The sequence below is a fragment of the Equus caballus genome, chromosome 10 (genome assembly GCF_041296265.1).
Source record: "Equus caballus isolate H_3958 breed thoroughbred chromosome 10, TB-T2T, whole genome shotgun sequence".
Taxonomy (NCBI): Eukaryota; Metazoa; Chordata; class Mammalia; order Perissodactyla; family Equidae; genus Equus; species Equus caballus.
Genome location: NC_091693.1, coordinates 60,234,442 through 60,261,168, shown reverse-complemented (window position 1 = coordinate 60,261,168; position 26,727 = coordinate 60,234,442). Strand labels below are relative to the sequence as shown.

At 35.2% G+C, this 26,727-nt stretch overlaps 1 protein-coding gene across 7 annotated transcripts in view; it reads right to left on the bottom strand.

Moving 5' to 3' along the window:
* Positions 1–26,727, bottom strand: part of GRIK2 (glutamate ionotropic receptor kainate type subunit 2) — a 632,322-nt gene that overhangs the window by 17,127 nt on the left and 588,468 nt on the right. For all 7 annotated transcript variants that reach the window (XR_011422112.1, XR_011422111.1, XM_001503914.7 and 4 more), the window contains exon 15: positions 18,181–18,406. Coding sequence is in view for 5 of the 7 variants with exons in the window: in XM_001503914.7 (XP_001503964.1) it covers positions 18,181–18,406 (226 nt within the window). In the remaining 2 variants the exon portion in view is untranslated. The remainder of the gene's footprint in view (positions 1–18,180; positions 18,407–26,727) is intronic.

Below are 26,727 nucleotides of genomic sequence, written 5' to 3'. Positions count from 1 at the left end.
CAAAGCTATGAAGTTAATATACCTCATTTTGAGGTTCTTAACAAGATGAAATACTATAGGGAATATAATCGATGATGATAAATCACTGCCTTCTTTTACCTGTCCTTGTGTCATTGATTTAAGTAATTATTTTTTAAAGAAACAATAATTCAACAAGGAATTATTACTTCTTTGGTACATCATTTGATGTTTCTTGGGAAGCATTTCTATATAGATACTAGTTGAAGTCAAATGTGGGTTGAAATTTCATCTGGTTGAAAAATCTCAAGGACATATTGAGATCAAAGAACAAAAGTTCTCTCATCCTCCTTGTGATATGAACAGCCATATGCTAAGCTCTAATGAGGTGAACAGCCATTAGTGAGATAGATAGAGCTTAAGTTTCACTCAAGTCCCAACCCAGCCTCAATCCATATGCTGGCCAGCACAGACCTGTGAAGGCCTTGAGTGCTAACTGAGAAGAGCTGGGCTTGTATACCGTAAGGCTGCCTCTGAGGAAGATGTGTATGTTTGCAAGAGGATTCTGAGTTGGGTTAGAAAACTACTGAGGAAATTGTAATTACGTCTATTATACTATATACTATTGCACCTAAAAGTCAATCCTCAAGTTCTTAAGGGGGCAGACAGATAACCATAGATGAGTGAAGAAGCAAGTTAGACAAAAACATCTGGAAAATTGCAACACCCAAAGTGGAAAGATAACTTTCACTTCCAGTTTTATTAAAACTCTGTGTGACTTTGAACACAGGGATGCTAGACATTTTAATTTTTTGTGAGATCACATGAAATATTTTGTCCAAAATTCTCTACATTAAAATGTTGACAAATAAGTCACTTTTAAAAAATATCATGCAGGAGAAGCCAAACACCCCTTAAAACTGAATTTAGCCCTTTGATTTCCACTATGCAATCTCTGATTTTGGTTCTTTTGTATTCTTCCCAGCAATGAGACTTTCTCTGGTTATTTAAATATATACTCTATGCTGAAAGTAAAGAATTACTATGTTATAAAAAGTTATTAGGTTTTTGAAAACTATTTTTTATATTTTTAAAAATGTGTTTCTATTTTGTTTTTAAAAAATAAAAAACTAGTATGCTTTTACAGGCTGCCAAAAAAAATCCCTTTTACCAGATAAAGAAGTTTCTAGCTTACAGAAGGAATCAATGAAGGAAGGAAGGGAGAGAGGGAGAGGTGCAGGGAGGGAGGGAGGGAGTAAGAAAGAGAGAAAGTGAAAGAAAGAAAAGAAAGAAAGAGAGATAGAGAGAGAGAGAAAGAAAAAGAAAGAAAGAAAAAGAAAGAAAGAAAGAAGGAAGGAAGAAAGAAAGAAAAAGAAACAAAATATCCGGTTACTACATAATGAAGCCCCTCGATAGGTCAGATGCATCAGACCTAGGGCTCAAAATGAGTACTCAAAGGAGGCACAGAGGTAGTTTAAGTGACATACAGTGATAGTATATGCATGGGCATAAATAAAAACTACAAATGCACGTATTCAGAATTTCTTCAATAATAGAATTACTATCCCTAAATCCCCCTAAATGTTAAACTTTGATCAAAGAATTTCACACAAAATTATAATTTCATTAGAATCTCTCCCAACAGATAGATTAAAAGCTCCTTAGAAAAATAAACTGTGACTATTATAAACAATTAATACAAATCTCATCAACTATTTCAGAGCTAACTTTCTGGGTTTACTGAATTGAGTTGATTACCTTCCTTCCTTCCTTCCTTCTTTCTTTACACACTACTCTTCCATTCCTTTGCCTTTCTTTCTCTCTTTCTTATACTTTCTCTTTTTGTCCTTCCTGCCCTCTCTATTTCCTTTCCTTCTTTTTCTTTCCTTCACTTCCTTTTCCCTCCCTTCCTCTCTTACCTCCCCTCAACCTACCCCGTCTTCCCTCCCACCTTTCCTTCCTATCCTAAGTTTCTTACTTACAGAATGGAACCCACATGTTCTCATACGTACTTGGTTCTAATGTCTAAGTCTACCACACACAATTTATTGATTTGCGCATTTGTCCTTTTCATCCTCTTTACAAACTCACAATTTTAAGAGTATACCAACATTTTCCTTATCTTATTTCAGTACATCTAGATAGTATAGAAATGATAAAGTAAATGCAGTCAGCATTGCATTTCATTCTTGGAGAGGATTATTGATTGATAAATAGCTTTTCTTTAAGATTACACAGCAAGTTATCTAATACTTAACATGCTTTAGTGAAATATGCTAAAATCACGTTATCCACATACTGGCAGTCTCCCATCCATCCTTCCAAAAGTCTCTTTACGTTAAAATCAGGCTTCTGTATGCTTTAATTGCAAAGATCAGAAACAAAATCACTCTTTCTTTCCATATATATCTCTAAAACTCATTACACCAATATTTCCAAAGTTGGATTTCCCCACGATAACTTCCCTTTTTGGGAAATATGCATCCATATTTCATTTTTAAAGAACTCCATAGTCAGATAAACTTGAATAATATTACATAGCAAATATATGTCTTGTAAATTCACATTATACATTAGCAAAATAAAGCCTTCTATCTATCCATTAGAGGAAAAAAAAGAAATAAGTTAAAAAAATTTGTTTATAATCATTAAATTTATTTTTAGAGAAAGAATTCTTTCCCTTATATCTACTAATGTCCTCATCAATTATTTTATTTTAACCTCAATTTGGAAAGTACTTCCCTAGATAACAATATTACTACTGCCATCATGTCAGTTCTCTGAGTCAAAATGCTGTTCCTTGTTAGAGCTTTCTGCTTGTCCTTGCCTAGATATCCTCTTCCCTGTCTGAATTTACACATTATTACACAACAGCACGAGTTGCTTTTTTTTGGTATGCTCTTATTCATCTATTGCTCCAGATGCTTCATGAAGCATCATCTCATGGGAATTTGCGTCCTACTGCTAGCCTTAGAGACCATGTCCACACCCGGCTTCCAAGTCTCTTTACAAGATACTGTTGGGGAAGAAGAGTTATAAGAGTTGTTTAAATATATTTATGTACTGAAACTGATTAAACCAATTTTTAGAATTTAAAAAAGGTACAAGGCCTTTGCTCTTCCTAATAGCACCTAAATCCTCTAAATATTTTGTTAACATTCTAAGGGCCTGGCTGGGTATTGCCATTTTTCACAACAAATCCTCTCTGTCCACTTCCTAAAGAACTTTAGTTTCCTTTGTTTTATACTTCCTAGTTACTGAGATCATCATGATGATATTATGTCCTGCATATGACACAGAATTAGGTAACTTCCTGGGAGCTGCTCTCTTTGGGTCTGGGAAAACACTTGTATGAAGTAGACTACTCAAAATTTTATGTTTCTTCTAGCTTATCTTTACTCCAAGATATTGTGGGGACCTGGAATTGGCCACCCCAAGATATGTCTCTTTGGTATCAGGACTATTTGAGGTTGATTGCTTTTGATAAACTGGGACAGGCAAGGAGGCTCTGAGGAATGGAACTTGCCCTTTGTTAGGACACGTTTACATTTGTAAGGTAAATCTCTATCTGTAAAAGGTGCCTCCCTCTCTGTACCAGGAAGAAGAAAGGCGATGACCTACTCTCCAAAAGCTCTTAATCAATACCAAAGGCAAGGACTTAAAATCTGCATTTTATTGTGCTAGTCTGGTAACCTCCTGTAACTGACTTCCCTCCCCCTCCCAACGTTGGCATCTCCTTAAAGATTAAGCATCTTTCTTTAGGCTGGGAACCGATTGCAGCGCTCATCTGTGACCCCCCCCCCCCCCACCGCCCCCAGCCAGAGGCAACACACCTGCCACCCTGCGGCGCTCACTGAGACAGCAGACCTATCTGCCGTTTCCATCAAGCGCTGTGCTGACAGAGCAGCCTCGTGACTATTGTAAAAGGGACTTTTCAATCACATGTGAAACACCCCATTTGGGGGCTATATAACCACTATGTGCACCCCACTTCTTCGGTGCCCTTTCTTCCTTCGGGAAGAAAGGCCCCGGGCCATGGTTCCTCATTAAAGCTTTGTTTAATTTTCTCTTGCTATTCTGTCTCATGTGAATTTAATTCATTCTCCAGCCAGACGAACCCCCATTTGGGGAGAGGAAATGTCCTCCTCCCCTACAATATCGTACACTTTCTAAATATAATAATTTACGTATCTTGTGGGTAGGTGACTGCAGTAGTTGTGGCTTATCCATGGGGGGTATGTTTCAAGAACCTCAGTGGATGCCTAAACTCCGATAGTACTGAACTGTACACATACTATGTTTCTTCCTATGTATACACACCTATGATAAAGTTAAATTTATAAATAAGGCACAGTACGAGATTAACAACAATAACTAACAATAAAATAGAAAAATTTTGACCATATACTGTAATAAAAGTTACCATAGATCTTAGCAACCTCAGCATATGATTTGTTTTCTTTCCTTATTAAGTCAATAACTTTCACCTTTTCACTTAAAGAAAGCACTTCACAGCTTCTCTTTGGCATCATTACTCTTGGGCTTTGGGGCCATTATTAAGTAAAATAAGAGTTGCTTGAACACAGCACAGTGATACTGAAATAGTTGATCTGATGACCGAGGCGTTTACTAAGTGACTAATGGGCGGGTAGTGTATACAGAATGGATGATTCATGTCCTGGGCAGGACTAGGAGAGATTTCATCACACTATTCAGAATGGCACACAATTCCAAACTTATGAATTGGTTATTTCTGGAATTTTCCATTCAATATTTTTGGACCACAGTTGACTGTCGGTAACTGAAACTGTGGAAAGCAAAATCATGGATGAGGGGTAACTACTGTATACCATAATCACTAAGCATGTAGTATTCCAGGGATTTGCATTGAAGAACTTCAATAATGCCTTAATTGTTCCTCTTCTTTGAAAGAGTTAGGTTTTTTCTTTTCTTTTTTTTTTTTGAGGAAGACTGGCCCTGAGCTAACATCCATGCCCATCTTCCTCTACTTTATATGTGGGATGTCACCACAGCATGGCTTGACAAGTGGTGCATCGATCCGCACCTGGGATCTGAACTGGCAAACCCTGGGCCACCAAAGCAGGACGTGCAAATGTAACCACTGTGCCACTGGGTCAGCACTTGAAAGAGTTTAGTTTGATAAATGTTTCTAAGACATATGTCCAAAATCTTGAAGTCCTTTAAATCTTGGCTTAAGACCAGGCTACCTGTCAGTTATAGTTAATCAACCATCAGCTACAATCCTTATTTCATCCAGCATCTAGCACAACACCATAACACAGTAAGAATTCAATAAATGCTTTTTGAATGAAACATTGAATCAATTGTTATATATCAACTATGAAATAGCCAAAATATGTCAAGATAGAACTTCTGATATTGGACATCTTCTTAGATACTTACTGAATTCAACAGAAAAAGTAGAGTCCGTAAACAGACTTATTTCATACTTCTAGTATTGATCACTTCAAATAAGTTAGGGTGACAAATACACTAATAACTTCTTATGCCTTCCTTGCACTTACATCAACAATCTGTGGTTCCCCTTGGTCAGTGCCTTAATAAGTAGAAGACCGGTTAGCAAGAAGGATCTGAGGGTGTCTACTGGAACCACCAACTTCCGTTCTTAAATGGCAGTACTCCTGGCAATGCTAAATTTTATGAAATGGCTCTCTGCTTCCCATGGTGAGATGAGTGTCAGGTGCCTTAAATGCACAACAAATTTTGGGCTCTTTTAGAGCTTTATCTCTTTTTAGCGTTCTTTCCATGATAAAATTCTCGAACAAAGTCAGAAACAGATCACGTTCTCTAGAGCCTCTTCCTCAGCAGAAGATGGGTTTTTTTAATCTCTTAAGACATTTTCTCACCCATATTTGTTTTTAAGATTCACTAGGACAAATTTTATTTTTACATTTAAGATTGAATTTCATATTGATCTATTTCCAGTTTTATGTTTTCTTCAGTCAATAGTGCTGTTTGTGCTATCGTACAATGCCTTAGCGTCATTGTTCTTTTCCTCTGTAGAACTTGTCTTAGTTTGTAGTTAAAAAGTAATTTATGTGATTGTTTGTTTAATGCTCATTTGCCCTAAAAGGCTGTAAATTCCGTAAGAACAGGAATTGTGTCTGCTTTGTTAGTATAACACATGGCACGCAGTAAGGACACAATATTTGTTGAATGAATACATGCATAAATAAAGGAATATATTAATTACTTAATAATTGGTTATGCATGCTTGCAATTTTATCTTCAGTCATTTCTTATGAACTTAAATATTACACTAGATCTTTAATGCATATCTAATAATTATAATACATTTATTTCAAATAAAACATTTAATATATGTAGCAGCTAATCACTTCAAGGGGCCCATTTCAAACTTCCTGTTAAATAACAGCTAAACTGGTGTGAAGTTACTGTCATCACTCCTTGTATTTTCTTTGATAGTATCCTATGGAAAGCCCTCAATTTGATGGGAGTAGAAAGAATTCATGAGCGAGAATCATAAAAATAAAAGAAGAATAATCTCATCTTGAAAACAAATTATCAACCCATCATGTTTTAATTACAGAATGGTAAATGACAGATAAAAGTAATCCATTTTCCATGATACCTAGTAATCTTTTCACATTGGAAATCTATAAACATTATTTCCTCACTTAAAATTTTGCAGTGGTGCTCTAGAGCTATAGAATAAAATCTCAGTTCTAAGTAAGTCATATAATCCCTTCCCTCAATTGATCAAAGGCTTTTGCTCTGATTTTATCCTCTTCTCCTTAAACCCAACATGCCAGCAATATAAACTAATTGTCTTCACATCCCTTGGGGTGCCCTCTTCTCTCCCTTCCTCCAGTTTTCTGAATGAACTTCCTCTCATCCAGATAAACTTCTTCTGCTCATCTTTCTCTGTCTTTGCACACTTTTCCTTGGCTGTCTCAGAGATATCCAGGATCTCTCCTCTTTGGCACCATAGCACATTGCAGACTCCCTATTATAGCATTTGGTACATCACATACTAATGTTTTTCTGTATCTCTTTCCCAACTAGTTGATGATATGAGTGTCCTGAGGGCAAGGACCATGTCTGAATCAAGTTTTTTTACATTAATTTTTACATACACAAATATTACTTAGCATAGGTGCTAGATGGTAGGCATATAGTGGTGAGTAACATAATACGAGCCCTGCCCTTGTGAAATTTTCAATGCAACAAAATATACATACATTGAATAACTTTTTACAGGTATGATGAGCATTATAAGAAAGAACACAATATTATAAAACCATGTAACAGATGGAACTACATTAGTCTGCTGAGTAGGTACACAAAAAGTGTTGCATTACTTTGAAAATAGGGTAGGGACAACAACTCTTTTTCTCTTTGGCTGCCTTTTGCCGACTTCCCCTTTATTTTCTATCTATATTCATTCCTAGTTTAGAAAGGTATATATGGGAAAGGAAAATGATAATGAGAGCATCCCACACCCATTTTGTTCATTTCTTCTAGATAGAGGATAGAACTAGGTATAAGATATCAGGGTTATGGTGGAATTGAACCAAATATAAATGCCACTGTTAATGTAGAAATGAGAGAAGAAAGGTAAAAAACCATGAGGTAGAGACTATACAGATTTAGAGAGCAAATATAAGTAGATATCAAGTGGATGTGCCACCAAGGACATTGTTGATATAGTAAATTGTAAAGTTAAGTCCCTATATTCAAAATCAATAAATGGCTTAAATTGGACGGAGACTGTTGTTTCCTCTGTCATAGACTTCAGAATGCAATGTCTTTATGACCTCTGTAGAAAGTAATGTAAATGCATTCTACTTGAAGGAATATTTACAGAATCCTCAGGAGTGTATTCAAGTATCTGAGATCACAAAGGGAGATGCTTATAGGAGGCACACAAATATATAAATAAAAAAATTCAAATTACAGGGGCTAGCCCTGTGGCCAAGTGGTTAAATTCACATGCTCCACTTGGGCGGCCTGGGGTTCACAGGTTCAGATCCTGGGCACGGACCTACACACTGCTCATCAAGCCATGCTGTGGTAGCATCCCATATACAAAACAGAGGAAGACTGGCACAGATGTTAGCTCAGTGACAATCTTCCTCACCAAAAAAAAAAAAAAAAAAAAAATCAAATTAGAGGGTATGTGTCTTAGCCACTTGCCTTTTATTCATATTCTGATTATTCTCCAGCATGTGAAAAAGAATAAGAAGGCAAATGTTATCGGTACATAATGAAAAAATAAACTACTTTAACTGATTCTGACATGTTTCATATATATTAGTTAAAAGTGGCTGGTGAAGTAGATTTGCAGTCACATTTCTTCTCTGGTATTAAATCATGAAACTGACACTAAGTATGAAAATAGAAATAGTGTTATCCTAGAAACCCTGCCTTCCTTGCAGTTTTCATCTGCATAGTCATCATTTGAATAGTGGTAAGAAAGAAAATGTCAGGAATACTTTCCTTACTATGACGTCTTTGGTTCCAAATCCAGTATCACATTTTAATCATAAAAGTTGAACCATTTTAAATAAAATAATCATCCTAGTAAATCATCAAGAACCCCAAAATTGGGAAAGAGGATAATTTTTTCAAGAGAATAAAGTACCCCTCCTTAAAGGGACAGTTCAAGTCCCCTTTTCAGTTTAGCCTGACTGCTTTGGTCCTCACTGAACTCTACCACTCTGAGTCTCTGCATTATATAACAGACCACTTATTTACGTTGTATTTCCCCTATTTCGTGTCACGTAGAACCAAACTAAAATGGAGTCACCTACATCAGGGACAAAATAGAGAAGGTCAATGCAGGTGCATAAAAGAAAATTAACCTAACCTTACAGGAATTTACAGCTCAAAAATCAGCAGAAGACACCAGCAATTCCCAAACACCAAGTCTGTTTACACCATCGCTGGACATCGTTTTTCCCCTGACTCAGCTACACTGACGCAACTAAGAAAGAGACCATGAGGCAAGCAATCAGCGGAAAAAGCCAAACGACTTCTGTATGTATTTATCCCTAAAAACCCCTTAGTCTGTGAGCAACTTAGAACTCATTGCTCCCGTAGCCTTGAGTTTCCTGGCTTGCAGGCCAAGACTCTTGCAATAAACTCATCTTTCTGCTTCATTTTATTCAGGGTGTAGGGTTTGGCTTTTGACAGTTACATTTGTTTTTCCACATTTGTCTCTGTAAGAAAGGCGATGATGTATATCTATATATTATGTTCATTATTTTACAGAGCCAAGCAGGTTGAAGAGTGATAAAATTTCTTATAAATTGACCAAATGCAAAAGCAGCATACGTATTTTTAGAGATAATCTTTTCTGAATACATCTTGGACTCTGTTTATTAAACACTCAGGAAATGTTTGGAGAAGGAAAAACTTCATTTTACTTATCGATATAATGCCCTACAATAGGAAATTTCTCATCTTTATAAAGTAGATATCAATCATTTTCTTCCCCAAAATGATGGCTACTTAACTACAATATACTGATTGGCTGAGGGTAAGACCCTAGTTAGTTTCCATAGGAAAAGATTTTTATTCGATTAGGAATAGGTCATATTAACAATCCACCTTATCTACAATATAGTCAATATTTCTGAATATATAAAGAGAGAGCAAAAGGGGTAAGATATAAGTAAAAGCCACAAATACATCCGTTCAATTATTATAAAACATTTCTTCAAAACTGCCTTTTGGAATTCTTTAGGGTGCCTATGTTCTGATCCAAACACTATAAATACAATATGTTTATTCCTTATCACAATCCAATTATGTAGACATGATTCTACCCATTTACAGAGGAGGATGCTGAGTATCAGGGAGGCTCAGGAAATTCACCTGGGACACCTGGGAAGCTCAGGTGACACTAGGATTTGCATAAAGGCCACATATTCTGTACAGCATTCTAAGAAAACACCCTTTACATGAGTGTCAGGAAATGCAAGGGTTTTATCTTTGGAATTTAGTACTTACACATTTTACCTCTATGGTCTGACTAATCTTTTTCTAATAAGAGTGATTCATTGATCTTACTTAGTTCTGCTAACCAAAGTATGACAGTCTGGCATGGTCAATCTGGCTAACTAATCTATTATAGAATTTGAACCCATGGCCTTGGACTAATGGGCACAAGACACTAACTAAAGGAACTAAATTATGTAATGTTTGCAGGTAAAATCTATCAGAACTAACTCTGTTTTCACAAGAATTATCCATTTATGCATTATTTGGGTACCACTTGGTCAACATTTACAATATTAATGAAGGCTGCTCATACTGGTGCTCACAATTCATCAAATTCCCTCTGAAAGCTTCCTAGATTCCAGCATGCAGGTTGTTGATGATGTCTGTGGAGCTGACATAGCTTACTGAGACTCTCATCTGTTTTCAGTGACATGAAATCTAGACTTTAACAAAAATGCCAGGAATGTACAGCTTTTCCAGTTGTAATTTGACTTTTGTTTTTGTTTAATTCAGGCTCTGAAAATTATTAGATTTCGATTTAGTCTTGCAAAATCACTTCACCAACATTAAAATTATGCTGCTTATGCACTGAAAAAATAGAATGCATTTTAATGGAAGATTTGACCTGCAGAAAGATGAATAATTTGCATCAATTTTGGGGCATTATGTTCAACTAATGAAGACAAATGTATTCATTCATTTCAGTAGAGATGAAGAACTGAAGGCCGGCAATTTTATGCATCTATAATGATGAATATTACAGTACTTATTATATGATGAATTGGGAATTCTAGAAATGGATGGTGAGCAAAACAGGGAAAAAACATGATTCTCATACTGATTTCTGTTTTTATAAACACTGGCATCTGCCTGAAACAAACAATAGGCCTCCCCTAGTACCAATTCTATGTTTTCACTTCATCAAATAATGAGAAATAAAGAAGGAGTGAAATCTCAAGCATTTGTTAGAAAACAGAAGCGAAAGAAAGAAATTTCACACTCTTAACGTGTCAACGTGGCACACTTTTATCTTTAGGAGTCAATGACCTATTGTAACATTTTTTACTTTAGGCCGATTATGTGCAAGGGCATTATGAGATAAAAGTCACTTGAGAATTTTTTATAGGACTACTGCTATTTTGTATCTAGTAACATAAAATATGCTATAAAACATTAGTTTATAAAGTTAACATTAAAATCCACTTATGACCTAAGAACGCATCCTAATATTTATAATTATATGAGTAAATATGATAGAAATAAAATATATACCATATTTTGTGTGTAACAAAACTGTCTTTAAATTTAACCTTAATATTAAAAGACATTATAAATATATTCACTTTACATTTATATTTACCTTTCCTTTTACATTCTTCATGTATTACAAAGATTTCAGTAGTTCTATGACTATGATATGACCAATTTAATTTGGATTTTGTTCACAGAAATATTCACTGACTATTTGAAACTTACTATTGATTTAACCCCACATGTAAAACAGAAACACATAAGATTATACAAAATATTAGCATCATTGACAATATGCACAGACATGAGCACGATTCTCTCCATCCCCTTCTCAGCTGACATATATTTCACTTATGTTATTAAAGTTGTGAGGAACTAATAAATGAATGAAGCATTGCCACTAGCTCATGTTAAAAATAGAAGTAGTTTTAATGAGACCCTTCAGTTTCTACCTAATTGAACATAGCAAAACAAAATAACACCAACTGGTCCGAATGGATTGTTTCTAGACTGCTGCTTTCCTACCAGCTCATGGACTGCTGAGTCTGCCTGGTCCTCAAAGTGCAATATGCACTCAATGTTTGAAAGAAAGAAATCAAGAAGGCTTTTAGTATGGGTGGTCAGAAGGGAGGCAACGCAGCTCAAAATGCCATTAAGTAGAAATGCTCCCTGTTCCGATAAACACAGTATCACCTATGGTGAAATAAGAGGCAGGACTGCAACTGATCACACATTTTAATATTTCTTAATGAAAACTGCTGTAATTTGCTTTTTTGCTTTACCCCATACAGCGTTGTGTGTTTTTTTTTTAATTTTTTGAATGAAAGTTCAGTTAACTTATAAGTAAGAACACGTACAATCTCAAAGATCTACCGTACAGTAAAGACCACATTAAAATAACATTGCCGCACTCAGGAAAACTATGAAAGGGAATTAATGTCACCCCAAGCTTAATTAAACCAGCTTATGCTTATTTAGCATTTACCTTCACATCATTGTTGATTGCTCCACTAAGGTATTTTTGTGTAAACAGAGCTTCCCTAATTAAATAGCTTCTATCTGAGTCATTCAGCGATTTCACAGCACACTTTGGGCAGTAATCACACACTCGGAGTGATGCGTGATGGTGGAGAGGCCCCTAGATGAATCACACGGGAGGAGGCCTAGCAGGCTAAGAGGATGCATGGACTTTTTTGGGGGAAAAAAGGAAATATGTATACTTTTAAAAATATTTCTGAATTCCCACTCCAAAAGAGACATTTTCTGTTTTAACCTCCTGTGCTTAACCACGTATGCCTCTACGATATCTGGAAATCAGAGCAGCAATAAAAGCAAGGAAAAGGGAGTTCTTCTCTTTGATCACGTTTACAATAATAGTAAAGATAAAATCTTCATTACGGGTTATGGCTCCTGCAGATATAAACTCAAAATCCTAGGGAATTTCTGGCACTGCTCTAAATTTCCAGAACCTGAGCCCATACTGCTCTGCTTTGAATATATTTATCTCATTAACTCTTGCTGGGAAAAGAGCAAGACCTCAAATAACATTTTTTCACACCTAAATGCCTTAGTTTTTTTTGTCTTATGATTAAACAAAATTTTAAAACTAAGTAAACATAATGTATTGCAAATACTCTTCAATATGCTTGAATATTAAAAGGCAAATGCTAATTAACTAGTTGAGAAATGCAGATTATGACATTCGTTGAAAGTTTATGGGAAGTTAGAATCTCACTCAAGTACTAGAGTTGCTTGTCATCATGCTTATTAATGACTAAATAAATATACATAATTCATGAAGCCATATTTCTAGCAGAGGTATGACATAGCAGATCATAAATTATTGCCTGAAACGTCTTCCTCAGAAGTAAAGTATTTGAGGGAGTGAAGTGTGAAATACCTCTTTCTAGATTATACTTCTTTAATGAAGTTTTATAACAGAATTGACTCCTCATAATGTACACAGTCTCAAAATCATTTTAATTTTATTCCATGTTACAAATGAATAAAATATACATCACTTGAGTTAAGAATTTAATATTATCATGTCAGAGAAGAAAACAAGTTATCTGAACAAGAGAAACAAAAAGTATATTGCAACACCTGCAGGTGAGTGATTAGAATATTCATTCCTTTAAACCTAAAGTATTGTGTTCAAATTTGTCTAATTTAAAATTAGGCTAAAAACAAAATATATGTTAAATGGGTTAAATAATTTTTTTAGTAATGATGAGACATTTTAATAAATTTAAATTCAATATTATTTGACAGTGAAAATAAAGAAAAATGTTCTAAGATATTCTTCCTGATCTATAATTTTGCTATGTCAAAGAATTATTCAGGTCTTTTGAATTTTAATTTATATGTACTGATACTTTTCCATTAAAATTTCAAGGAAGTCCTTATAAAAATTAGAAATTTATCACGTGGTACAGCCTAATTTTAAAAAATTCATTTTAATGAAAATGCTAATCTATTACACTAATATACCACACTAATCTACACACTACAGAGAAATGATTCCACTTAGAAATATAATCCAACTTGATTTCTACAAGTTTCTCATGACAGTAACCTTGCCAATATCAATGAATATTTTTGCAATAGCTCAGCTTTCTTCAGAAGGGCAAGAGTTGATCTAAGCAGCCACGAGTTGAACAGGAAAAGGAAAGAAAATCTTTGTCCTAAGGCTTATAGTTTCATTTGTTTTATTCTCTCATCTTATCTGTTAGATAAGCTTTAAATGAGAGGAAATAGAGATTCCAAGTGCTATACTCAGTATTTCCCTCAATTTAAAAAGTTACATTAAAAATATAGTTTATGTATATTAATATCTTGAATTATTTTACATTTTCCTTAATAAGTCAATACCTTTCAGTAAACAGTGTCAGGGGTAGGAAGGGATCAAAAATTGCTCTTGGTATGGTTTCAATAAACTCTAACAGAGAGTTCCCTTAGAACTGATTTGACTATAGTATCCTTCTTTTTTTTTAACAGTTTTCACATCTGAAACATCCCAGTAGGTTTTTCAAATTTGTATAATATACTATTTTGACTCACTTTTAGCAAGCAGTTCCTCAAAATAAGACAGTATGATAGAGACATTCCTGGCATACTGGTACATTGTAGTTACAAAACAAATACGCAAACCAACAAAAAACTCAAGTTTAAGATTTTATATTAAGCATAAGTCAAAATTATTTATTTTAGAAATTTTGAAATCATGAGTACTTTTATGTAATTGCCATTAATAAAAAAATATCCATGCTATACTCCAAAGTCCTCACACATCCTCCCCAAATCTTACTCAATCCTCACTATCCTGGATTATTTGTTTATTTAATGAGGTCATCACATTTCATAATGTAAGATGGCAGGCTTATCATTAGCCCTAAAAGTTATTTGTTTTCTTCGTTTATAAACATTGCTGCACTATCCAGATGTAGAATTCACTTGTTCTAGAAATAACAATTGAGGGTCCACAGGGCCCGGGCACTTTTGTTGAGTGGACTTTAAACAACAATGAAGAGACAAAAATCTCTGCCCTTCTCCAGATAATGCAAACCAGCAGAGGATGGGAAAAATATACAGGAATCTCATTCCTCTCAGAAACAACATGGAAAAATACATTTATTTGCTCCAGCTCTTTCTAGATGAAACTACACGGTAACGAGAGCCTAACGAATCACTGCTTACACCCTTCAGAAGTGTTTAAGAATGTGTCTGATTTTTAAATTTTTTTGACATCAGCTAACCATATTTGTCCACATAGTCTCTAGCCCAATTTAGACCAAACTCTGGGAATCTTTCAAGCATATTTTCTGAAAAATTATTATAAGTTTAGCATTTAAACAGAGCCTAGATTTTCCTAGTATAACCCTCTCATATGAATAATCAAAAAAAATAGAAATCTAGAGGCCATAAATTTCAAGTGATTCATCCAAGTTCACAATAAGGGACAAGGCTAAATCTAGAATATAAGAATGCAAAATACTACATGATGATACTTTCTAAGAGCACATCATCAGTCTCTTTTCTAAAGTATAAATTGCCTTATGTAACTTCATAAAATGAGCACAAGTACATGTGAAAAGTTAGCAAAGTTGCTCATCACAAATAAATGGCATATGAACTCACGAAGTTGTTGGGTTCGTTATGTAATTCTTACCAAGGGAAGAACCAGAGCTGATCTAACTATGCAGACTGCCCTGGTTTGAGCGCTCCATCAACACAAAACTATGGCAATAAACCCAAGCAGTACTGTGAATATAAGTATAATTTAACACATTTTGAAAAGATATGCTCCTCAAGCTATAATTAAGAAAACTCAATCATTTTTATACATTTAAAATATATTAAAATTAATTATAAAACTTATGAATTAACACATACCTTGGCATACCAACAGCAAGGCTTTGGGAGGTCTTTGCCTGGTGCAGGCAATAAAGGGGGTCATTTATTGTGGAAAATTTAAAAACAGCAAAAGCATCAACCATCACCGTGCACTGGCAAGTCAAAACACGTCAAAAATATAATATTCTTCCCTGAAAACATCTTTTGTCCAACTAAGTTCTAAACAATCACTGTTGAGTTTTAACAACCCAACTCTTATTGAGCTTTGAATTAGCATATGTTTATTTCTTATTCTTAAATAAACATTGCATTCTACTTGGAAATTAGAGAATTCTCATTGTACATTTCAACCCCAAACCATGTGGGCTCAGCTACACTTGCATATTTTGGGAGTAAGAACTCAAGGTTGGGTTTTTTTTTTCACTTCCACAATGACTGTGGAATCATTATTTTAGTATACTGTATAAATGCAGGAATACGTAGTATTATAGGAGCTAGTGCCTGGAATTCTCGCAAAGCCAATTCAAACTATTTTGAACTACAAGGAATTTCGGAGGACTTTATGAAATGTAATAGAACTCAATGTTGAATATTTTGATGAAGTCATTATGGTAGAAAATTTTTGGACTTCCTAGACATGTGAAAGTTGCTGGAAATGGTTCCAAAGAAACAAAGGCATGCATCATATTGCAGCATCTGGACTTGATTATGAAATGGGGTTTTCATGAATCCGTGCCCAACTTTCTAACTATTGTATTTATGTTAGTTCATTTAAAGGAAATTTTTCAAATTAAAATTAACAGAATTATGAGTGATGACAAATTGATAAATATGACTATACTATTTATTAAACCTGAACACACAAAAATTAGTTTTGATCCAGTCATTGACAAATTTGCAGAAGTTAAGGCTCAAAAAATATGGTGTTATTTTTTATTTCTGTGATAGGCCAGTGAGTAACTATAAGTATTTTTCCCTTTCTTTCAAAAGAACATGGATGTAATTAAAACATGTTAACCTGTTCTTTTTTCTTCTCATACAGTATTAGTTTCCTGTTACTGCTATAACGAATTAACACAACTTAGTGACTTAAGACAACAGAAATTTATGATCTCATAGTTCTGGAGTTCAAAAGCCCTAAAAGTGAGATGTCTGCAAAGGTGCATTCTTTCTGTGGCCTCTGGGAAAGAATTTGTTTCCTTGCCTTCCAAACTAACTTCTAAAGGTCCCCTGCATTTCTTGGCTTGTGGCCCCTTCCTCCATCTTCAATGCATCAGGCAGAATTTTCAAATCTCTCTTAATATCTCTCTCTAAACCTAAACAGATGGAGAGAGAGATCTTTTCCCCTCCCCCACCACAGTCTGAATGTTTGTGTCCCCCCCAAATTCATGTATTGAAACCTAATCCCCAATATGACGGTATGTGGAGGTTGGGCCTTTGGGAGGTGTTTAGGTTCTAAGAGTTGAGCCTTCACGAATGAGATCAGTGTTCTTACAAAAGGGACTCCAGAGAGATCCCTTGACATTTCCACCACGTGAAGACACAGTGAGGAGGCAGATCCTCATCAGAGAGTGAAAATGCTGGCACTTTAGTCTTGGACGTCCAGCTTCCAGAGCTGTGAGAATAAAATTTCTGTTGTCTATAAACTGCCCAATCTCTGGTATTTTGTTTGTAAGACATTCTTTCTCTCACTTCTTCCATCACTATATCTCCTTAACTGTGACTCTGACCCTTGTGCCTCCTTCTTCAAGGACTATTTTGATTACATTGGATCCATCTGGTTAATCTAGGATAATCTCCCAATCTCAGGATCCTTAACTTAATTATATTTGCAAGGTTCCTTTTACCATGCAAGGGAACATATTAACAGGTTTTGGTGATCAGGCCGTGGGGGAACCATAATTATGTCCACGACATGTACATGTGTACTGTAGTATTATGAACTTATTCCTTTATTAATATATTCATTATATATATTCATATATATTATACATATACATGAAATTCAATAAATCAAAATTTTCACTGTTTGTCTTTTCTGGCAATTATTATCCTTTGTTTCATTTCATGATCATTATGGAAAATAATTCATTATATGGAAGAAAGGAGATGATAAAAATAATTAATCCTGGCTGTCAAATATTCTAGGTATGTTATTGCTAAATAATCTGCTATATGACCTTCTCTTAAGTAACACAAAATAAATATTCATGGGAACCATTTGTGGCTCATTCTTTTAGTTAAATTTCTAAGTCAAATACTACACTTGTAAGCCACAAATCTGAAAAAATAGAGTCACAGAAACTTAATTTTATTTATAAAACATTTTTTAAATGTAGGATTGAAAAGATTCTTTAAGGGGATATTGTGAGATTTTTCAACACTGATAGAGTAAAAATGTTTACTAACTATTTTGGTAGATATCACTTTGTCTTTTGTTGCTTATCCATTTAGAAGCAGATGTCTAAATTGCTTCCCTGATTTTATATGGTAACAGTTAACCTACCAAGATGCATTCATTCGTAATGGCATATGGAGGCACTGTTTCACCCCCTTCACATAGCAACTAAGATTAACGAGCAAAGAACAAGTGGCTGACATAAAACCTACCCATGGGGGTGCCAACGCCATAACCTTTGGAGTCTATAAGGCCGCCAATCTGTGTCAGGTTACAGTTCCGCTGGGTAACAAACTCGATGGTCGTTGACTCCATTAGGAAAGCGTAATCAGAGGTGAGGACTCGCTGGATTCCTTCTTCATTACTTTTGACGAGCACTGACTGCCTCCTGCTACTCATAAAGGCCCACATTTTGTCATATGTGGAGATTTTTGATTTCTGGGGAAAAATAAAATACATAAGAAAGATATTCCTTAGTTTCCAGGTGATCCTACAATATTTAGATGGAACTGACTATATTTAGTTTACTCATACAACCTTATAATTGTACTATTAACAATAGTGATGTCTAAACAAAAAAATAAAAATCTGTTTTTAAAAATTTCTCATAGCAATGCCTCATCATTTTTCCAGATATAGTTAAGATTTATTTAACAAATATATCAAAAATGTCTTAATGTGCAAAAATGCACAACTAGTAAATCATAAAAAGCAATAGATAAAAAAGAAAAGAAACAAGATTAATACGGAGGGTCTTTTGTGCTTGTATCTCCCATGAGTATCTCATGTGTATAATTTTATTTTCAACATTACTATAACATTAGTTTGGAAGAAACAGACACTGGACACCGACTGACGCTGTAAAACATCACGAGGTTTGTTATTTTCTTTTCCCAATTTGCTCGACTATAAGACAGATGTCACATTAACCCCCAAGGATACACAAAGATATAGGTTGAAGAGATGAGAAGAATTTGTCACAAATAAGAATGTTATGAATAAGGATGACTATATTTCCACTGAGACACAATCTGGACACGACAGAGCTTCTGTTAGCTTGCCTCAGGACAACACGAAAACTATCATTCAGGTCAACTCGCCAAGTAAGGATTCCTGGACCAATGAAAGTGATAGTTTTTAATATTCAACTGAAAATTCTCAGTAGGGCTTTTCTAGGATTTCATTATCAAAAGAAAGAAATAGGTTTTGTTCAGAAGGCACTGGTAAACATAAACATGAAAAAGGTTAGCATCTGCTTATGGAAATCTCATCTGTGAAACCCTCACTCTAGTTTACTTCTTAAACGAAAGCAAAAAAAAAAAAAAATACCGAAGCTATAAACACAAGGAGGATAGTCATCATACTGGTTACACTTTATAAAAAGTCAAAACTATTTTCAAACAAATAGATATGCAATCTTTTTACAGCTTAAGCATGCTTTTAGTTCTGCATGTGCCAGGTCATAAATGTGATATCACTACTACTTCCATTAAAAGGCAGGTGCACAATAACATTTAGAAAACTTCGGGCACTATTCCAATGATAAAATGGGAAGAAAACTCCTAAATTTACTGGGGAAAAAACTAAAGTTACAATGAGTGTTTTATAAAAACAAGTATAGCATTGGGGTTAAGAGAGGTTAGAAATGCAACAATTTGCTCACCAGTGAAACCAAAGCATGCTAAAAGACCAATGGCTTGAAGTTTCAGAGAGAGCAGCTAAAACACCTAGAATAAGATTGTTAGGATTACAAATTTGGGCAGCTACAGCAGCATGTCAATTGTGTTCAAGTAAAATAATGAAATGTTGGAAATAGAAAAGAGAAATGGAAGGAATATTTAAAGTCATGATGAAATTTTTATTGGCATAATTAAGACCCAAGAGTGAGATTTTGCGCAGGCTCATTTGGTCATCCAAATCAGTAACACCACGAGGATAACTAGAACAAGTCAAATTCCTTTCAAAGATAAAAAACTTTTCTCCTGATGTTTTGGGTTAAGTGAGGACTAAAAACAAAAATACAATCAAAATTAGAGCCTACCTTCCGATCAAAGGGATTTTATGTAAAAAAATAAAATAAGACATAGTTTTTGATTTAGTGAATCTGTGAGTCATAATAGATAAACACAATTCCATAAATGATAGCACTAAAAATTTATGTACTCAAAACTGTGCACCTATCTGTTGACAACTTAAAATGTAACCTCTTTCAAGGAGAGTGATAGTAATATCACAACATGGGTGTACTCTCTGAGGCTAAAGCCGAGCAGAGAGATAAAGTGTACAAAAAGTTACTTTTGCCTGTATGGGCCATAAATCGCCTAAATTCTCTGCCTCGTTTCACTTATAAGAACATCAGCAATCAATATTTTATTGCTTCAGCTACCTGATCTCCAACTCACGATAACAGTTTCCACCAGTTGATGAGTTAACTGCAGTAAAACTTGAGGACTAGTATTTTTGTTCCAAAGAGAGGGGGAACATAATTTTTGCAATGACACTATGTAAATAGTACAATTATGTCTTTCTATTTTTTTAGTATTAAGAGTAGCACTTTCTAATTGAAACATAATATAACACAAACAATTCTAAAGAAGAGAATTACATTTTTCAACAGCACATAAATGTATCCATTATTAATATTTTGCTGTGGTGGATGTAGTAAACACATCAAATTTTTTTCACACAACAGAAAACCACAAACTAAGAAATATTTCTAATCTGTTCTTTACAAATTTGTAGCTTAATGTTAAGTTAATGTGAAATGTAGTATTATGTTACATTTGAAATGTCTAATCTACAACACTATCCTTTGATTAACAAAATACGTTTTCATATAAAATTCCTGGAACACTTCCCTAAAATGATTTTTAATTTCTGTGAGCACTTCCTGGAAATTACTATTTATACTCATTTGAAACTAATCATTTCCTGTCTTCCATTGTTATTTCTCTCTTATTGATTTATTTCTAATTTTCAGTAATCTATTGTCTATGATTTTTGTACCGCTTCACTCATCTTTTCTGTCTGCAGAAGATAGAGGTATTTTTATTATTCTTATAATTATAGAATAAGTTTAGATGGAAAAGTCACTCAAATTGTTTTGTTTCTTATAATAAAAATAAAAACCCTAATAAGAAAGATTTCAATTCAGAAATATTGACTCTGCTGGTCACACACATTCTATGTGGCTTGTTTGCTTCTTTTGTTGTCATTCTTTGACCACAATTTTCAATTTAGTGCAGTCATTTCTTTGCACCTCCCAATTTTGCCTGTAAAACATTAATCTGTGCAGAAAAGATATGAGAAATACAATTAAAAACCATCACTATCTCTGTAGACTCTTTGTGCGTGTGTGTGTGTGTGTGAGAGACAGATGCTATTCAACTCTTACCCATTTCTACAGAAAGATGAAAAGGAGGACTGATCTTTAGCATCTCCTGGCAATTTTATTACTTCTATTATTTTTAGTAGTGAAGAGAGTATAGTGTATCACCAATTTAAAAAGGAAAGGTCTGCACAACATGAATTTTACTGAAACTCTTAAATCCAAAGCAGCTAAGATGGTTTATAAAGTATTTGAACAATGTATTTGAAACAAATTGTTAGGTCGAATATGAAACTTAGGATGCTTTTTTCTCTATAAATCAGGCCACTCATAAATAATTGATTACTTGTACTTAACCAACACATAGATGAATTCTGAATATTGTAGGGCTGAGTCAGAAGTAATGATAGAACTAGTTCTATATTTCTTCTGTGGGTGTGCATGAGGAAGATTGGCCCTGAGCTAACATCTGTTGCCAGTCTTCTCTTTTTCCTTGAGGAAGATTGTTGCTGAACTAACATCTGTGTCAATCTTCCTCTGTTTTCTGTGGGATGCTGCCACAGCATGGCTTGTTGAATGGTGCTAGATCCATGCCTGGGATTCGAACCTGTGAGCCCCAGGCCACCAAAGCGGACCACACGAACTTAACCACTACGCCACTGGGCTCCCCCTTTCTATATCTCTTATTAATGCAATATATATTCTTACACAAGCCACTTAAGCTCTTTGAATTTCAGTTTATATGAAAGTCAAATAGCTTTGAAAAACTCACAGAGATTTTGTGAGGATCAGATGAGACACTACATGTAAAAACACTATGCAGTAGTAAGATATTTTTGTAATTACAATTATTTTTTAAAAAGAGCATACTACTATCAAATACTCTTATGTTATTGTCCTTAAAAAATGCCAACGGGGCCAGCCCAGTGGCATAGTGGTTAAATTTGTGTGCTCCACTTTGGCGGCCTGGGGTTCACAGGTTTTGATCCCCAGCACAGACTTACACATCGCTCATCCAGCCACGCTGTGGTGGTGTCCCACATACAAAATAGGGGAAGATTGGCATAGATGTTAGCTCAGGGCCACTTTTCTTCAAGCAAAAGGAGGAAGATTGGCTATAGATTTTAGCTCAGGGCCAATCTTCCTCACCAGAAAAAAAAAAAGAAAAGAAAAACTACAAAGCACTCTGGCAAAGATGGCATGTTGAATATTATCTTTGAACACAAGTTCTATCCTATGGCATGAAACCACAAAGCAAAAGAGAATGGGACAAGGTGCAACAGAAACAACATTTTTGAAGCTGAAAAGCAGATAGATGAATTGTTACTCAGTTAACCAACCTTTAGAACCCCTCTATTCTGCTAAACGTTTGGAGATTGGCAGTTCCAAATCCCCTCCCAAAGCCAGAATGATCAAAGGTCTAGGAAAAGCAGAGTTTATTGAAGGAATGTCTTAAAAACAGTGAGATCCTTAGAGCCACTCCCTATCTTTGAGCAGCATGATGACTGCTCCATCCCATCCCAGCAGAGGACTAGAGGTTTTATTCTCTGGAGAGGAAGCAAGAGCACACTGGGTACAGTTGAGCCAGTGGAGGCCATATTGAAACCAGAAGGGATAAGTTGAACTTTAAAACCAATGTTGAGACCAGTCAGTCCTGTATCTGTCTTGGTTCTTAGAATTCCTCTAGTAAGGATAATGGATGATTTTCTTCAAGCAAAATTGAACTGCTCCAGAGAGACAATAATATTAATATAGTATGAATATTAATGATAATATTAATATATTATTATTAACTATAATAATAATAATAGCAGTAAACAGTTATATAAAGAAAAGCATGTGCCAGACATTAAATTACTCACAAATGTTAAATCATTTAATTTTTGCAAGAATTCCATTAGGTGGCAGGTATTTTTGTCCCCATTTTACAAATGAGAAGACCAAAACACAGAAAGGTTAATAATTTGCCGAAATTCGTGTGACTACTTTGCAGCAAAACCAGGAATCAAACATGGGCAGATGAGCTACCAGGCTCACATTTTTAATCATTGCACTACATCAACTCTTGTCTAAAGGCACATATGGATTTCCAACAAAACGACCCACTACATCACCCCGTAGTGAAGCTTACAGTTTTTCAGCCTTGAGTAAGCACCCAGAGCTTGCCGTGAGCCTTTCAGAATCTCTTATATATCATCAAACAGCCAAGGATAACCAAATATTTGAAGGGAGCCTCTACAATGAAATATAAAGAGCAAAACAAACAAAATGGCACAAATGTCCTCGGAGAGGTAAAAAAATACTGCAAAAATACAAAAAAAAATTAAATGGACATTGTTGAAAGAAATACATTCAGAGAACAAATACACATTAAAAATTAGATATAAAAAATGAAAACCTTCAGTGAAATGTTAGAAAACAAAGAAACCTCCATAAAGGAGAAGAAAGAATTAATGAGACAGAAGGAAGGAAAGAATGCTCTGAGGAAGTTTCAAGAACTGATAACTGAAGGAGGAGTCCATGCCACCTACATAATGAGACGTCAAGAACTTTCTAGATAGAGAGAAAAGCAGTTAAGAGATGCTATCTTGGACATGAATTTGATGGGCTGGGGTAATTGAAGGAAGTACTCTTTGGCTGGGGCACATAGAGAAATATGGTGCTAGAAGACAACAGAGAAATGGATAAAGGATGACTAAGACGGCCTTACTGTTTCCCTCAGCTTTCTAACCTTTAGATAGGCTTTTTCCTGTCTCTGGTCCCCTGACTGCCTTCTTACCCTGGCCTTCCCGGAATTCAGATGGTCTAACCACTGAAATTCCTTCCCTCTCTTTTCTTAGATCATTTACCTTAGAAAATGTGTAATTATAAATTCTCCTTTAGCATCTTTGAAATGTAAATCTTTTTAAAAGCCTCTTATTGGTTTTACAACCCAAGGTTGTCTTTCTCAAGGACGGAGGAGTCATCCCTTTGAAATGTAATCATTAAAGAAGATACTGCCTCTATCACCCACTCTCTGTGGGAGGATAGGAGCCTAACTTTTGTGGGCACCTTGCTCCAACTTGTAAAACCACCTCCTGTCATGAGGACATCATAATTTTATTTTTCCTTTGGGTAAGGCCAATTAGCAAACACAGATGGCTATGATGCCTACCACCACAGCTCTTAAAAACTTTCCTGTCTTTAAAACCTCTAACCCCAGCCATTATAAACTCTCCTATTTCAGTTGAGTTGAACTCAGACGAAGTTCTGGCCTCTCTCCCTTATTGTAATAGCCTTGAACGAAGTCTTCCTTGCCTGTTTAAATTTATCTAGTGCATTTCTGCTTTGACAGGGCCAAGCCACTCTTTTATTTAAAATATGTGTATTGAATTACTCTGATATGCTGGACATAATTCTAGATATTGACCAGGTTCCAGATATTGCAAACAGTTAACACACAAGGGCATCATGGATATTTGCCTTCATCATAGAAGCATCAAGAAGCCACAGCAGGTATGAAGCAGATTGGGAACGCAATCACATTTGCACTATGACGAGATAACTAGGTTGCTATGTGGAGAATGGATCAACAGTGACAAAGGCTGACATGGGAAGATCATTTAGGAGCACATAGCAGCAGTCTAGGTAAGAAACAGTATATGTACTAGGAAAGTAGAGTTGGAGATAGGAAGAAATCTAAGAATCTGAGTTATGTGTGTATGTGTTTGTGTGTGTGTATGTACTGGATGATACTTGGTCATTATTGGAATATAGAAGGTAAAGAAAAGGGTTAAGTTGAGTAACTTCTTGGTTTCTGGCTTAAACTTTAGTCACCGAGAGAGAGAAGAAAACTGAAAGAGGATCATGTTTTTGGGGGAAAAGTTCACATCTAGTAAGTTGAAGGCAACTTCAAGATCTAAATGGATCTGTCATGTGAAGTTAGATATGTAAGTCTCAAGTTTAGTGGACAGGTCAAGGTTAAAAATATAGATTTTGGAGTCCTCTTGGATACAGAAGACAAAGTAGTGGATGGATGAGAAAAAGACTACAGAGGAAGAGATGTCCTCGGGTCAAGCTTTGTGCAGTTTTGAATTTCAATGACCGGCAGAGAAGATTGAGTCTGCAAATGAGACATAAAAAGAACGAACAGAGAGTAAGGAAGAAAATCTGGAAATTGTGGTGCTGTAGAAATGAAGGCAAGGGAATATTCAGTGAGGAAGTGGTTAGCTGTAGTGATTTGCAAAAAGATGCATGCAATGAGAATGGAATAATGTCCTTTGGTCTTGGCAACAGAGAGTTGCTTGGTTCTTTTAGCAAGAGCTAATTTAGTGGAATGGAGTACTTACAAGTCACATTGAAGTATATTAAAGAAAGTTTTAGAGAAAGTAAATTGGAGCCAGGCAATGCCATAAAAGAAAAAAGGAAAATATCAGACAGTAGGACTCTGAAGAAGAGAGAATCCAGGGTAGAATGTAGATGAATATTTTGGTTTAAGTAAGATTTCCAAAGATTTAAGAGATTTGAGCATCTTTAGATGCCAGTGTAGTGGGGGGAGGTTCAGGAGAAAAGAGAGATTTAAAATGCCAGGGAAAGAAAGAACAATCGATAATTCAAAGTTTCCAGTAAGGTGAGTCTCAAGTAGAATAAAAGGGGATTTAAAATACTGCAATTGGCTTGACCTCTGAATTCAAAATATTTGTATTAAACACACGTGGAATTATACTCTAAGATCTATTGTGTCAGGAGGAAATAAGCCTCAGCTAGATTTATTTGTAATAAAATGGAAAATTGTTGAACATTTCAAAGTAAAATAGACTACAGAATCTCTAAGGTTAAAATCAATTGATGGAAGCTATACAAGTTAAAGATTAAAAATCAAAATGCATTTAAGATCAGTTAGGAGGTAATTAAAAATAAAATTAATCACATATGTGTATGTTGAATGTGAAAACTGTATGTAAACATAGAAGAAAGGCCATATCAAGTTGCAACATGAGCTAAAGATTGCAGGCGGAAGACAGGACATGTTGAGAGAACCACCTGTACGACGTTTTGCTCAATCTCCTGTGACTATGGTTAGTCTCATTCAATGAAGTAGCTACTGGTCTTTGCCAAGGCATGTGATAAAATCGTAGACAGGGACTAAGCTGCTGAGCTACAAGGTGCAGTCTTTGAAGGTCCTCTGACCACAGTGATGCACGGAAGTGAGGACGAGAGAAAACCCAGGAAAGACTCAAGAATTGAGACACAGCTTGGCTCTATGCATTGCTGCTACCAAATTGATTACAAAAGACTTTCCAGAAGAATGTATGAAAAATCAAAGTCAGGCATTAAGCTAAACATGAAATAATATAATTCTCTGTAATGAGAGAATCGAGATAATAGCAAATTAAAGCATAACAGAGAAGCTGCTCAAATAGAGTGCAGCCAAGAAAAAGCAATAGCGAAT